This window comes from Chinchilla lanigera, unplaced genomic scaffold, assembly GCF_000276665.1.
Source record: "Chinchilla lanigera isolate Chin_1 unplaced genomic scaffold, ChiLan1.0 scaffold00065, whole genome shotgun sequence".
Classification (NCBI taxonomy): domain Eukaryota; kingdom Metazoa; phylum Chordata; class Mammalia; order Rodentia; family Chinchillidae; genus Chinchilla; species Chinchilla lanigera.
This window is the reverse complement of record NW_004955466.1, coordinates 3,327,435-3,344,119: the sequence shown is the minus strand read 5'-3', so window position 1 is coordinate 3,344,119 and position 16,685 is coordinate 3,327,435. Positions and strand designations below refer to the sequence as shown.

At 33.9% G+C, this 16,685-nt stretch overlaps 1 protein-coding gene across 10 annotated transcripts in view; it reads left to right on the top strand.

Moving 5' to 3' along the window:
• The window catches only part of Gphn (gephyrin), a 508,902-nt gene that overhangs the window by 182,256 nt on the left and 309,961 nt on the right, over positions 1-16,685 (top strand). For all 10 annotated transcript variants that reach the window (XM_005399100.2, XM_005399099.2, XM_005399098.2 and 7 more), the window contains one exon: positions 13,218-13,310. In XM_005399100.2, the coding sequence (XP_005399157.1) occupies positions 13,218-13,310 (93 nt within the window). The remainder of the gene's footprint in view (positions 1-13,217; positions 13,311-16,685) is intronic.

Sequence of the window (16,685 nt, the reverse complement as noted above, 5' to 3'; positions counted from 1 at the left end):
TTTTTTTTTTTTTGGTTTTTCTCCGGTACCGGGAACCGAACTCACGACCTTGCGCTTGCCAGGCAGGCGCTTTTGCCGTTGAGCTAAATCCCCAGCCCTAACATTTATGTCTTATATCCATTTTTCAGTTGATTTTCATGTGGAGTGAGGGGGTGAAAACTTAATCTACATATACACATCCATTTTCCCACCACTATGGATATTACAGGATAGTCCTTTACCAATCTATGTTTTTGGCAGCCATTTTCAGAATCAGTTTGCTACAGACACAAAAGTGTGTTTCTGGGATCTCTGCTTTGTTCTTTTGGTCTTTAAGTCTGTTTTTATGCACATACCATTCTATTTTTATTACTGTTGGTCTGTAGTATGCCTGAAATGAGGTATTGTGATGCCTCTAGCTTTATTCTTTTGTTCAGCATTGCTTTGGATATTTGGTATTTTGTGCATCTGTATGAATTTTAGAATTTTTTCTAGTTTTGGGAATAATGTCACTGGCATTTAGCTGCACATTGTTTTGAATCTGTAAATCATTTCAGATAGTATAAATATCTTAACTATTAATGTTACAATCTGTGAACATAGAAGGTCTTTCTGTGTTATTATATCTTCAGTTTCTTTTATCTGTGTTTTACAGTTTTGTTTACAGAGATCTTGTGCTTCCTTAGTTAAATTTATTCCTGGGTTGCTTTGCTTTTTTGTTTGATAGCTATTATGAATGAGATTTGCTAACACAATTTCTTTTTCAGAAGCCTCATTACTGGTGTATAAAAATGCTGCTTTTTTTGTGTTAATTTCATATTATGTAACATTATTCAGTTTATTTGTAAGTTGTAATAGTCCTTTCATGGAGTCTTTAGATTTTTATATGTACAGAATTATATAATCTGCAAAGATAGATTAATTTGACTTTCTACCTTCTTTTTGTACATTTCTTTTTTTTTTTGCCTAATTGTACTGGTTAAAACTTTCAGTACTGTATTGAATAAAAGTACAAACCCGCAGCAAACATCATGCTAAGTGAGGAAAAGCTGAAAGTATTTGCTATGGTTGTTGGATCCGTGTCTGACTTTGATATCAGGTATTGTTGGCCTTGTAGAATGAATTTGTATGGACTTCCTCCCTTCCAATTCATTAGAATAGATTGAGAATCATCAACATTGTCTGCAGTGGGCTGGCAATTTAGCTCAGGGGCACAGCACCTGCCTGGCAGGTGCATAGTCATAAGTTCAATTCCCAGTACCGGAAAAAAACAAACAAACAAACAAAAAATTGTCTGCAGTGAAATCATTGTATTAGACTTCTCTTCCAGAGACTTTCAGAACTGGCTCAGTCTTACTACTTGTTGGTGACTTTCGATTTTCAGTGTCTTTTTTGGCAGGTTCTGTGACCCCAGAAATGTCTCCATCTTTCTAGGTTTTCAAATTTGTTGACAGGGTCTCACTAAGTAAGTTGCACAGCCTAGGCTGGAACTTGAAATCCTCCTGCCTCAGCCTCCCAGAATCCTGGGATTTACTGTCCTGTGAACCATGCCCAGCTGTGACACATTTATTTGCTTCTGTTTCACAGCCCACGAAACCAAAGTGTCAAACAAGTAGAAAAAAATCTGTCTGAAGATATTCATACATGTGCTAAGATTTTTAAAGTTGGGGCTGGGCAGGAATGTGGGATAAATTATATATCTTATAAGCTGATTTCACCTCTAGAGCAAAAGACTTTAAATATGACTTGCTAATTTTGAAGGCAAGGTTTAGCTTCTCCAATTAAAACACTAGAATTCAACACCATGAGAAGTAGGGATTCTGTAAATGGTTTGTATATTTTATAAGAAGTAGGAGAAAATAATGACATATTTTTATTTATACATTTCTGATACATAATAATTACATTTATCTTGGAGCATTGGTACATATACATATATCATTCTTATCATTTTACTGCCCTCCCCAGCCATGCTCACTCCCCATTCTGAATATCCCCTTTCTATCCCCACAATGTCTATCTTCCTGTTTCCTGCCATCTTTCTTTTTTTTCTCTGTATTATTAATATTTTGGGTTTCTCATATAAGAGAAACTATGTGATATTTAACCTGTGTCTGATTTATTTCACTTAGCATTATGGTCTCAAGATCCATACATTTTCCTACAAGTGACTGAAATTTATCCTTCTTTATGGCTGAGCATTACTCTCATGTGTGTGTGTGTGTGTGTGTGTATGCTATATATATATATATATATATTTTTTTTTATGCTACCTTTTCTTTATCTACCCATCTGTTGATGGCTCTATAAGCCATAATTTAATTACTGTGAATTGTGCTGCTATAAACATGTATATGTATAGGTATGAATAAAATAAAATTTCTATGTTTAGTTTTTTGAGGAAACTCCACGCTAATTTCCATAGTGGTAGTACTAATTTCCATTTCCATCCACAGTGTAGAAAGCTTTCTTTTTCTCTGCAACCTTGCCAGAGAAATTTGTCATTTTTTGAGTCTTTAATAATAGCCAGTCTTACTGGAGTAAGATGAAATCTGAGTTATTTTGATTTGCATTTCTGTAATAGCCAAAGATATTGAACATTTTTTCATGTACTTAGTGACCATTTGTACTTCTTTTGAGAAGTGTCTATTCATTTCAATTGCTCATTTTTTGATTTGGTCTTTTATTTGGGAAAGTATAAATTTTTTGAGTTCTTCATATATTTTAGATATTAGTCCTCTGTCTAAGGAATAACTGCAAAGAAAGTTTCCCCTTCTGTAGATTATCTTATCATCCTATTGTCTGCTGTGCAGAGTTGTGCAGAGCTTTATGATTTTGAGGAATCCAGTTTGTTCATTCTTACCGTACTTACCAAGTTATCAGGTTACCAAACGGGAATAGAGTGGTGCCAGGAATATTTGAAAGCAGCTTCTTTGAGAACACTGTTGTCCTAAAAGCTGCTGAACAGGAGTCAGCATTTAATATGGGAACATGGAAGAAAGTGCATTGACGCACAAAATGTGTGTAATATTTAACCATATCACAGCCTCACCATTGCCACACACGCTAACAGCTCGTATTTCTTTTGCTAGTGCATAATGGTCGTCAAGTGTGAGATGAAAGAGCTTGAATAAAACCTTTCCATTTCGCTTTATAGTCTACTGTTAGAAACATCGAGCTTTACTATCAAGGAAGAGAATAAGAAGCTAGAAAAAAGTAGAAGAAAATGAGAATCAAAATGATCATTTTAAGATACACCATAAAATGCAAAGAGCAGATTCTATAAGACAGAGGTTAGGTTTTTTGGTTTTGTTTTATTTTGGTATTTTGAGTGGTATTATTCTAGACATGTTCTTCAAAAGAAATGATCTGAAAAGATAACATTTCACTTTTGGCTCAGAACAAAAGTAAGTATTGAGGGAATATCCCAGTTAGAGATCATTCTGCAAAGTATTTGTCTCCTTTTTAAACTTCTGACCGTCAAAGACTTCTCTGTCAAAACATTAGCTGAATCCAAGTTAAAGGCCCAAGATTTCAGAGACTGCATGTGATGAAGAGATGTCTTTGCAAAAACAATATGAAAAAATAGTTCTTGACAATCAAAATAATAGCATTCCTGGGGAAGAAGAAAAGCCTGATACCCAGAGTTACCTCGTAATAGAAATGTGTTTTTTTCAATAACAACAGCAAAACAAAAATCACAAGGCATACAAAAGATTGGGAAAGTATAGTCCTCTTAAAGGAAAAGAGCTAATTGACTGAAATGGTTTCTAAGGAAGCCCCTACATTGGACTTAAAGACCTTTAAAACAACTGTTTTTAAATACTGAAAGAGATATAGGAAACCGTAGACAAGGGACTAAAGAAATCAGAGAAAAGATGTCTAAACAAAATGAGAATATCAGGAAAGAAATAGAAATGATAAAAATAAACCAAAAACAAACCTTAAAACTACAAAACTAAAATAAGTGAAATAGAAAATTCACTGGAGAGGTTGAACAACAGGCAAAGAATCAGTAAACTTAAAAATAGAAAATTTAGGGGCTGGGGATTTAGCTCAGCGGCAAAAGCGCCTGCCTGGCATGCGCAAGGTCGTGAGTTCGGTTCCTGGTACCGGAGAAAAACCAAAAAAAAAAAAAAAAAAAAAAATAGAAAATTTAAAGTTATTCAGTCTGAGGAGCAGAAAGAAAAAGTATGAGGAAAACAACAGAGTCTAAAGTCCTACCAGACCTAACAAGTGTAGCCACAGAGGCATCATAAGAATTTTAGGGGACAAAATAATGAGACAAAATATATTTGAAGATATAGTGGCCAAAAATATTTTAAATTTGTTAAAGGGTATGCTACACATCTAAGAAGTGTACGTACTCCAATAGCATGATAGTAAAGACATCCAAACTGAGTTATATTAGAAACAAGCTGTCTAAAGCAAAAGATAAAGATCTTCAAAGGATCATGAAAATCATGACCTTACATTGGACAGTGGTTTCTTAAATATGATAACAATTCATTAGCCATTAAAGAGAAATAAAGTCAGAAGAGTCTTTTGAAGCTATAATAAAAGTAAAAAAGTAAGAATTTAGAATGTATTACTACTCCCAACTGCTAACTACTAATTCAGTACATTTATGTCTATAAAGAACAAAACATATTGGTAAAGCATAGGAAGTAGAGATAATAAGTGGACACAGTGCCCCTGAAATAGTAATAGAAAAAATAAAAACATATATTGTTAAACATTTATGTTTGCCTTTTTAGCATTGTTTATTCTAATACTACTTGCCAATGCTTCATAAACTAGGTAAAATATACCCTTCACAAATAAATAGCACATAGCATATAACAAATCTAATAAAACCTATAATGGCTTTAAATGAATCATTGAAAATATTTCCTTCTAGATTATATTCTTCTGTAACAAGAGATTTCTCCATTGATATTTGGTAGTTGCTAAAGGGCAACAGGAAGATGTCATCATCCCTTTTTCTTTTAGATCTTTCAACTTCTTTATTTTTTTACTTTTATTTTATTGGGGTTTGTTTTGGGTTTTTTGTTGCTTTTTTTTTTTTTGAGATAGAGTCTAACTATTCAGTTCAGGCTGTCCTTGAGTTCACTTTGTATCCCAGGCTACAATGATCATTTTGCCTCAGTCTCCCAAGTGCTGGGATTACAGGCATGTGCCACCACATCTGGCAGTTTATAACTTCTTTAATATCTAATAAAATACTAAACAAATACATATTAAATACTATTTCAAAAGTTTAACTGCAAAAGCACCATGTTTTGCTATCTTTGTTGACTATATTGATCACAGTATTTTAAAAATGCTTTCTAAACTTCCTGATGGTAAACTGATCATCAGCAGACTGATCATATAAATTTCTCTTACTTGCCATGATATTTCTGTAAAATGAGAATTCTTGTCATTCTCTCATGAAATAAGAAAAGTTAACTAAGTCCTACACCCTGCTGAATAGTTCATAGTTAACAATGGCCACAATATGGCCATCCAGATTTAGAAACCAAAGAACCTGTATTTTATCTTGAGTGGAAAAGTAATAGTAATATAACCGGCACACAATTAATCAGTAAGCCAAACCTGAAGACTGTAGCAGTGTGTGTTGCATATGACTGTTGTTTCTCATGTTTAACAACTTCTCAGATCAAACTTGATAGCCCAACACAATATGTGTTTTTCTCCTGTTTTAGAAGCTTAGTTTTTATTAACTTATACTGAATATCTAATATTGAATTATTCTCAATTTTGTAGGATTTTATTTCTATTTTGTTTTGATACAGAGCAAACTAATCCTAGAATTCTAAGAGGAATTTTGATGAGAGGCTGTTTCATTGTCTATCTTTCATATCTTAGCTGTTCCCATTTCTTAGATAATAAATACGTACCTACTTGGACAAAGCCTCAAATTGCTTTTCTTCTTTTCTTTTTTTATTTTAAAGATAAAAGAACAAAAATATATTAACAAACACACAGACATAAACAAAACAACACAAAAACAATAAAAGCAATACAGAATTTCTTAAAAGGTGATAGGAAATTAACAATGGTTGTTGTATTACATATTGTTATGTTCTAATTGGTTACTTAGTTTAAAAAACATAGGCATGTAAGATTAATCAATTAAGCATTAACTGTTCCTTTCCATAAAGCAATAGAAATTAGGAATACAAATATCTTAGCTGTCTTTCGTATACATACATACATATTTTTCCCTTCTTTTTTCATTTCTCTTTTCCATCATCCCAGTTGTTCTTTTTTTTTTTTTGAGCAGTTTCTTTCCCTTTCACAGTATCTATTGTGTCTTTAGATTTTATTTACTCTTTCAGATTCTCACACTAGTGAGACAGTACGGTGTTTACACATGCAGGTATGATTTATTTCACTTATGAGTATGGTCTCTACTTGCACCCATTTACCTATAAAATCCTTGAGTTTATTTTTCTTTACACCTGAGTAATATTCCATTATTTAAAAATACCACACCTTTTTTATCCAGTCCTTAGTTGATGGGCATTTCGGTTGCTTCCACTATATAACTATTACAAGTTGTGCTGCTCTAAACATGGATGTACATATATCGCTGTGGTATTTTGTTTTTAGTTCTCCTGGAAAATACCCAAAAGGGAAGTAACTGGGTTGAATGGGACCTCTAGTCCTAGTTTACTGAGGAATCTCCAGAGTGATCTCCACAGTGGTTGCACCAGTCTACACTCCCACCAACAGTGAAGGGTTCCTTTTTCCCCACAGCCCCTCCAGCATGTGTTATTGGTTGATTTTGTGATGATAGCGATTCTTTCTGGGGTGAGATGGAATCTCAGTGTTGTTTTAATTTGCATTCCTTTTGTTTGTTTGTTTGTTTGTTTGTTTGTTTCCAGTACCGGGAATCGAACTCACGACCTTGCCCTTGCCAGACAGGCACCTTGCCACTGAACTAAATCCCCAGCCCCTGCATTTCTTGAATGACTAATGATGTTGAACATTTTCTCATTTATTTGCCATTTGTATTTCTTTATCTGAGAAGTGTGTGTTCATCTCAGATACCCATTTTTGGGCTGGGTCTTTGAATTGGGGGAGGCTGATATTTTTAATTCTTTATATGTTCTAGATAGAAAACCTTTGTCCAAGGGACAGTTGGCTAGAATTTTTTTGCCAGTTTGTGGGTTTTTTTTTTTTTACTCTGCTGCTAATTTATTTAGATATGCAAAAATTTTTCAGTAAGATGAGATCCCAGTTGTTGATTCTTTGAAGTATTTCTCGTGCAGTTTCATTTTTGTTCGTGAACTCTGCCCACCCCTATGGCTTCAAGATTTTTACCTACTTTCTCTTCTAATAAATTTAGCGTTTCTGTTTTAATATTGACATCTGTCATCCATTTTGACTTGAGTTTGGTGCATGGTGATAGACTTGGGTCTATTTTCAGTCTTCGGCAAGTGGCAAGCCAATTTTTCTAGAACCATTTATTAAAGAAGCGATCTTTCTTCCATTGAACTTGTTTGGCCCCTTTCTCAAAGATAAAGTGGTTGAGTTTGTTTGTGGTTGTAGCTGCATTTTTCAGTCTGTTCCATTGATTTTTAGATCTGGTTTTTTGCCAGTACCATGCTGATTTTATCACAGTAGCTTTGTATTATAATTTCAAGTCAGGGACTGTGATGTCACCTGACTTGTCTTTGTTGCCCAGGACTGCTTTTGCCATTCTGGGTCTGTTCTGTTTCCAGATGAACTTTAGGAATGTTTTCTCTCGATCTGTGAGGTATATTAATGGTATTTTAATGGGGATTGCATTGAATCTGTCCAACAATTTTGGAAGTATGGCCATTTTCACAAGGTTGGCCCTTCTATCCATAAGCAAGGAATATCTTTCCATTTTCGGATATCTTCTTTAGTCTCCTTTTCAGAGTACTGTAATTTTTCACTCCAAGCTTTTCTTGATTTGATAGTTTGTGTTGAGAAATCTGCCATGATTCTGGTGGGCTTTGCTTATAGGTGGTCTGTTTCTTTTCTCTAACAGCGTTTAATATTCTGTCCTTTCACTGGACTGCTGAGATCTTGATTATTATATGTCTGGGCATAGTTTTACTTTGCTTATGGCTAGTTGGAGTTCTATATGCCTCACTTTTCTGTATGTCAGATTCTTTTTCCATACTTGGGAAATTTTCTGCTATTACTTCTGCGAATATTCTTTTTATGTCATTTGTGTTGACTCCTGCTGTTTCATTGACACCTGTTAGTCTTATGTTCTTTCTCTTTGCATTGTCTTGCACCTGTTGAATTGATACTTCATGCTTCCTTGTTATTTTTCAGAGATCTTTCCTTTCGTGATTGTTAGCTGCAATGCTGTCTTCAAGATCTGAAAGTCTATCTTCAGCTTCATTCAAGCCGTTTTACCAGCTTTCAATGAAAGTTTTGATTTCCTGGATATCTGTTTGACTCTGTTTCATGCATTCTAGTTCTTTCCTGTATTGTTCTTTTAACATTTCCATAATTTTTCTACTCTCATCTGTTTCTTATATATGTCTTCTTTAGATGTGCTGAATAATTGTTTCATTGTTGTTGTCCTTTCATTTTTTACCTGAGAGATTATTTCTGATCTGATTTCTTTATAGTCTGATGGAGTTGTTTCTTTACTTTAGTTGTGATCATTGCAGAGATTTCAGGTATGTAACTTCCAAGTTCTCCTGTGTCAGTGTCTCCTGGACTTGTTCTGGGTGAAATGGAGTTCTAAGATTGCATTTTGCTCCTGCATCTTGTCATTTTGGATATCAGAGGTGAAGTCCTGAGCCTCACCCTTCCTGGGCAGCTCACTGAAGGTCTTCGTGGTTCCTAGATTTCCTGGGTGTCAGGCTTTCCCAACAATGACTGCAGGACGTGGGCCACCAGGTCTGGGGTCCCCAGGTAGTTGATGGAGCACACAGCTCAGATGAGAGCCGTGATGGCAGCAGAACACTGGCCTTCAAGATGAGGGGGCCCAGGCAGTTGATTGAGGGTGGAAAGGCCTCAGCCATGAATCACAATGTCCATGGAACATGTGGCACCTACTTTTCTTTTGTAGGGTAGTTTTGTAATGATTCTTGTTAAAGAAAATTTAAGAGTATATGTTTTATTTCCTTTTGTATGATTTTAAATATTCCAAAATTTTCTTGAGAGGTTCATGAAATCTTGGAACAACCTTAATAAAAGAAATTAACATATTAACTTTGAAGTAACTATTTTTATTGTACGATATTTTATGGTAAAGATATATCCATAGCTAAAAAAATGCAGAAAATCATTGAGGTTTCAGTCATATGTTTAACTCCTTTTAAATTGGTTAAATCCTGTTGTGAAATATGATACTGCCACTATTTTATCTTTCCTCCTTCCCTCTCCTTACCTTCAAGTTTCTGTATCTGATTATTAGAAAGAAACTAATAGAATGATATCCAGTCCTCAAACTCTAGCTTCTTTTTGAGCCCATTACAGAGATGTAGGAAGAATGATAAAAAGCCTATATACTATGCACAGAAATATATCATGCACAGAAAAATATAAGGGAAACAAGAAACCAGAAATAATTTGTTGGAATACTGTGCTCTTTTCCTCACAAATTTTATTAATTGTCCACTGCTAGAGGTTGGTGGGTTTAACTCATGATTATGTAGATAGCATCATCGGGTTTCAGATTAGTACCCCAATTCAGTGTACCTTATCTGTGAACTGTCTTGATAGCAGTGAGCCCCTTGTGGCATTTGTTTCTCAAAGCAGCTCCTTATAAGACAAAAACGACAAGGGATCTTTTTCAGCTTGCTGGTAGAGTCTTAGAATTTCTGAGATCTTGGTAATCTGCCTGTATGATTTATTTGGAGTCCAAAGCAGCATGAGGAACCACAGTGTTGCACTATGCTTCTCAAACATCTTTTATCTCTGCCCTTGATCACCCAGCTTTTGAGATTTATGACATGAGGTTAGATCTTTGTTTTTAATTTATTTAGTCATTGCTGATGGAAGTATTTTTCTTTTTGTTCATTTTATTGGTTGTTGAGAAAAGGAAGAATTCTGCAATAGACTTTTGTTTTATTTTACTGACCTAGAAACTTAAGGCAGTAAATTTTTAAAGAATCAGTTTCCACAAAAGAGAAAAGTAATCAATAGACAACGTTCTCATCCTCATTTTTTTTTTCAGATTAGATTCTGAGTTATTTTTTAACCATCACTTAAGAATTGTTCTGGAAAAGATGTAAGAGATGATCTAGTGTACATATAAAGAAATAGAGAACGCAAAAGGTGAAGGAGCTGGTTCAACATCATAGACTGTGAACAACATAGGGCTAAAACTGCCTGTGGGGCTCCTTGTCTAGCATACTTTCTAGACCAGTGCATTAAAATATTGTCATTTCTTTGTAGTTTTCCTTAAAAATCATGTAATATATTTTAAATAATTAACTAATAGTAACAATTTGTACAGTACATTGGTGCAAAAGTAGCACTTTACAAAGTATACTCCAGGGCTGTTAACAGGTGTTAACATGGAAGAAAGCAGACAATGTAGAGAACTTCTTCCTCTACTATTTTTTCAATCATATTTTATTGGTACGTTTTAGATATATGTAATGATCACATTCATCATAGAAAATTTGTACCTGTACATGATATAATTTGTTTCTTTTTTTATCCCATTCCCCTACCATCCCTTCAACCTCTCCTTCCTGGAAACAAATATACAAAAGAATTCTTCGTAAAGTCATTTCACGCAGAAATCTCAATGGCATCCTTCCTGGTAGAATCAGCTAAATCTTAAAAAGTCTCAGTATAAAAGAGATCTTAAAGGTACATAAACAAATATAGTAAGATAAATTACTTTCTAACCAAGCTAAGATAAATTACTGCATTAAGTAAGACAAGCTGTTAAGATAAATAACTAAGATCTCAAGGTTTTGTTTTTGTTTTGTTTTAAACATGGTCTACAATCTAGATTGGTACATGGTTAGAAAGTACATATTTTCTCCACTTAATGTGGACATATATATCACTTTGAGGACTCTTTCTAAAAATGTTTATTCTGAGTCAGGAGATCTTGGATGGGTCATGAGGTTCATTATTCTAAACATGTGTACAGATAATAGTAATGCTTTGATGTTGAGATCATGCTTGTAGTAACAAAGTTCTGGAATGCTATGCACTCAGAGTTCTGCTACTTGAATGAGTACTTGAGATAATGAACTGTGCCCTTTTCTTAATCTTTGTGTTGCTGATATCTAGTGAAGTGATAAAAAATATATTCCTTGAAATATTTTCTTGTTAATTATTAGGACCTGGAGTACTGGTATTCTGTCTATATCACTGGTTGAGGAAGAATCTCTATGTTTTGGAAATAAACTGAATAATAGAGTGATTATACTAGTTTGTTGTAAAGATCTGAAAGACTGACACTTTTGTTCTAATAAATAATTGCTGTGCATCACAGCTACTCTGTACAATAAAATGTTACTTCCCACATAATTAAACAAATCTTATTTGAGCTCATAATATCAAATATTATTTAGGTAAAAGAAATCTACAGGTGTTAACAGGTACTCATCCTGGGAATAGGAAAATTTGAGTAATATTATATGGTAAAACTGATTTTAAGCTGTCTGACAGCTTTATGAGCCTATCCAATGGACTTACTTGTGAATTTATCTTCAAGTAAGTGTACTGGTCATCTCTGTAGACTAGTAATTTCTCAGTTTGGCTACATTTTAAGATTACAATATTTTTAGAGTTCCAGTGCTCTGGGGCTGTGGTTCTCACTCAGTGTAGAGTGTAAGTTTAGTATGTGGGTTCAATCCCCAGCATAAAAAATAGAGAAAAAAATTTTTTATCCTAGCACTTGGGAAGCTGAGGCAGCAGGATCATTGCAAGTTCAAGGACAGCCTGGGCTACAAAGTGAGCTCAAGGTCAGCCTGAACTGCATAGCGAGACCCTGTCTCAAAAGAACAAAAAAAAAATTTTTTTTTATTTAAAAGTTTATTGAGGCTGTACTCCAGAAATGGGACCCAAGGTTTTGTTTTCTTTTTTCTGCCACTGGGAATTTAATCCAGGACCTTTGTACTGAGGTGCACCACCCTCTCTTTATTTTATGAGACGGGGTCTCACATTGATCAGGTTAGGCTCAAAATTTACACTCCCTTCCTCAGCCTCCTGAGTGCTGGAATTATAGCTGTGTGCTGCCATGCCTGGCCCAAGTGTTTCTTAAGCTCCTTAGAGGATTCCAGTTTGCAGCCATGGATGAGCACCACTACTTTCCTATTAGCTTTGAGATCAGGGTCAATTTTTCATTTAATTTATAACTATTAACACTTTTAATAAGTAGCTAACATATAGGATGGATTAATTTAATTGGCAGTAGATAGAACTAATTCTACTTTTGTACAAACTAGCTTTGTAATTTAGAGAAAATTACTTATGCACTTTGTACTTCAGTTGTTTCGTCTATAAAATAAATAGGTAAATCTGGTAGAGACCCTATTTGCCCCAAAATTTATCATCTATAGTCTTAATCTTTAAAAATAAATGTCAAAATATGCATTTAATGAACAGTAAACATTAAGAAATTACTCCTGTCTCCTTTAGGAAACCCATGTAAATTAACAATGAAAAATGTAAAACTTTCCAAACCTCAAATTAAACAGAAAATATTAAATTAATAACAATCAAAATGTAGGGGGACATGAATTACAGGTCCAGTAGACCTGGTTTGAATTCTAGCTTGCTTCCTTCTAGTTCGTAAGCCTATGAGAAAGTTTTTGACCTTTCTGAGTCTGTTAATTTAAGAAAAAAGAATGATCGTTTCTTCATATATAAAGTATCAATATTTAGCTAGTAGCATCGATATAATTATTAAATAATAAGATCATGTTATTACCAGATAGTGGTCAACATTTTAAACTTGAATATATTTTATATGGTTGAAAAGGACTTACATAAGGCCTTATTAGTCCGTAATAACAATTACTGATAAACTTTTTATGATATTTCAGTGTTTCATTTCCCTTCAACAATTTGATGCTTACATCTCACTTTGCATATTTAATAACAGAATACTCCAAACTGAGTGCTTTTTAATTAAGACATTTTTCTATGAATTGTCTTTCAAATTTTTCTTGCTTATTATTAAAAAAAATCTGTGTTTCCTCATACGAGGACTTGGATATTCTGAACAAGCAAGTCCTTTTGCATATGACAATACTATTGTTTTCTTTCAGGAAACTCTGATAGATTGGTGTGATGAAAAGGAACTTAATTTGATATTAACAACGGGAGGAACAGGGTTTGCACCACGAGATGTCACTCCAGAGGTGAGATAGTACATGCCTTTCTCATATTCAAGGAACAAACTAATGTTTAATAACATTATCAAACCGTTTTGCTCTTCTGTAGTTTTATAATTTTGCTAGGCAGAACTAGTGACTTGTGGTTATGACAATATAAAAGTTTGGCTGTGGAAGAATTACTATAAAAATACTTCTTTATTTTTAGTTTGGACCTAAACTAGAAGTGATAGAATATGAAGAAGAATCCACTGTTTTAGAAGTTACTCCTTCATTTGCTTGGTATCAGTATCATCTGCAGTCTCAGCTGAACTTCAGGCACATGACTCTGGGAGGTTGTACCAAAATTCTGTCAGTGTGAGATCTGGTCTGATGTGTTTTTCACTGCAGTTCAAAACTGGGTCTAACTTCCTTTACCTGAGGTGCCCTTATCATTTGCCTCACAGTATAATAGGATAAGAGTATTTATACCAATTTTATTATACTATTAATGAAAAAAGTATTATCTTTTTCGTAATTTTCAATATGAACTACCTTTAATTGTGGAATTTAGTAAACCAAAAAGCAGAATTATTGTCCAGACTTTATGCCACATGAAGCACCCTCAACTTTTGTACAGGAAGAAAAGTTAGGGAAAGAAAAGTAAGTAGTATTCACTAATACAGGAGAGAAGGATTTTTATTTTCTTTTTCAGGAAGCCGTAACTTCAGGTGTCACTTTGGAATCATGTGGAAATTTATATTACCACTTGTAATGTTATTTACTTTACCTTTCAAAAAGAGTAATTCTTGGCTCAATTTCAGCTTAGTATTCACTAATATAGGAGGGAAGGATTTTTATTTCAGCTTAGTATTAACTGTGTCCCTCTATCTTCAAATCAGTACACTATTTCAGCAGCCTTATTAACAGTAAGGTGTTTTTTCTGTGCATTCATTAAATAATTACTGTCCTTTTGATAGTACAGTGATTTTGAAATTTTAGCTTGCAGCAGAGCTAGCCAGAGGGCTTGTTGGAATACAGATTGCTAAGCCCCCCTGCAGTTTCTATCTCAGTTCATCGGCAGTGGATCCCAGAATCGTATTTCTCACTCACCCAAGCGGTACAGATGGTGGTAATTAGAGCTGTACTTCTAATCTTTGAGAACCACTGCTCTAGTATATTAAAATGCAATTTTCTAAAACAAGGATAAAATATTTACTACTCTTTGTAAATATCATATTTATACTGTTTTGTATTGTTATCATTAGGGTTATAAATAAGATAGATTTGCTGTTAAAGCAATCAGAAGCATTGTTTTGGGAGATGATTAAGTTCAACTAGATAAACAAGAAGGTCATCCTTACATAATATATATAGTTATAAATGGCTCTTAATGGGAAATAGTCCTTTGGACAATTTTTATATTTCTTTCATACTGTAGCATAACTCAAAAAGTAAAATTGAGAAAGAAGTCATCTTCTGCAGAGGTATATTTGTGTTTTGTTTTGTCTTGTTTTGTTTTGTTTGTAAAGAAACTGACAGATGTAAAGGCATTGATTTTTGAGTTTGGGTGTTATATTAGGTGAATGACCTTCAGTTTATTTAACGCTAGTTTTTTTTTATGATGGTTTGATATATTCATAGTTACTTTTCTATCAGCAAAGGTGAAAAAATTTTACCATAGGTTTCATTCATTGAAACATTATTTTTAATCATAGGGAAATAATTCACATTACAGAATAACTTGTATCCTGTGAGCCTCCAGTTAATTCCAAAATGCTAAGCTAAAAATTTAAATCTTTGAATTCTGGCTCTGCTATCTATTAACAAAATGATCATAATCCGCTTTTACTCACACTAATGATAAGAAATGTATGAAAATTTTTCTTACACCAACCGTTTCTCCAACTTCTCCAGACACCAGATGCCCTTCACTACATTTCAGTTGAATCCTGACACTGCCTACCTACAGTTAGATCAGGTTCCACAGGTGTAAAGATTATCTTCACTTCAGATGCCAGTCCAAGTACTGGGTCAACAGGTTACCCACATTTCTGTTCTACTTTGCTGCAAAGTCAGTAAGTTTCCTACAGCCTCCTAACCGTCAGATTTAATAATTATGCAAGAATGGCTCAAAAAACACTAGAACATACTTTAATCTTCTTACAAGTTTATTATCAGAATACACCAAAGCAACAGCCAAGTGAAAGCCAAGTGAATGTGAGGGGTAAAGTATGGGTGGGCAGATTTGTGGGTGGACTCTTTGCCTTTTTCAGAAGCAGTACCTGCCTATGTTCACCAGTTAGTGAGCTCTGTGAATCTTACTGTTCAAGACTTCCCTGTAGAGCTCAATCTCCAGGATTATCCCTTCAGTGAGTGGGACTAGAAGTTTCAACCCTGACACCACTTGTTCAAAGATGATCTGCACTATCCTGAGGCTATCTAGGGGTCCCTTTTGATTTTAAGATATTTGACATGGATGATAAAAGTTACTCCTGTCACTCATGAAATTGCAAGAATTTAAGGAATTCTGTGTCAGGAACCAGTGACAAAAAACATGTATGTTGGTGTCATTTAACCACTCTGTGCCTTAGTTTCCTTAAAAGGAGGGAAGTTAAAGTATCTAATTACCAAGATGGCTATAAGCACTAAACAATAACAATTTAGAATTAACTGGCAGTTTAGAATTAATTTATATAAGGGTTATTTTTTACTAGTTGCTATGTAACTACCAAATGGAAAAATACAATCTTATACTACTTTTACAGTATTCATGAAATCTTCATAGTCTTATTTTCTTAATTTTAATTAAGCTTTATATTTGAACTTTTCCAACTCATATAAATCAGAGGTCTTAAATTTTTGTTCTTCTAGGTTTTTCGGGGGGCGTACTGTTATTTGGCAAGAATCTATATCTGTGGCCTTGTATGTTTTACTATATCAGAAATTCAGCAGCCTTTTTTTAGTAAAAGTTTTTTAACTACTTGCAAACCATAGAGGTGCTTTTGTGTGGTAACCGTAGAGATGCTTTTGTATGGTAAAATTATGTTTTGAACTTTTGAAATAAATTTAAAATATCCATAAACTTCTCTTTTATATTTGTTTTTAAAAGAGGCAGTGTATTTGTTAACTATCTTTAATGGGTTTACTTTTCATGTTTTATATATATACATATATATATGATATGAATATCTATTGGTAAAAATTTATAAAACTGTTAAGCCTTTACAAAATAAATAAGCAATAAGGGCCACTGAAAATAATTTGACTCAGTTTCCATTTCCTTTTTACACTTAGTTATGATTCTTTTAGTATTTAAATATAATTCTGGCATGTCAGATAGGAGTTAAGAAATATACTTATTGACCTGAACTACAAAGTGTTTTTCTTTAACTTGTCTGTCTTTGACAGTTGTAGCTAAAG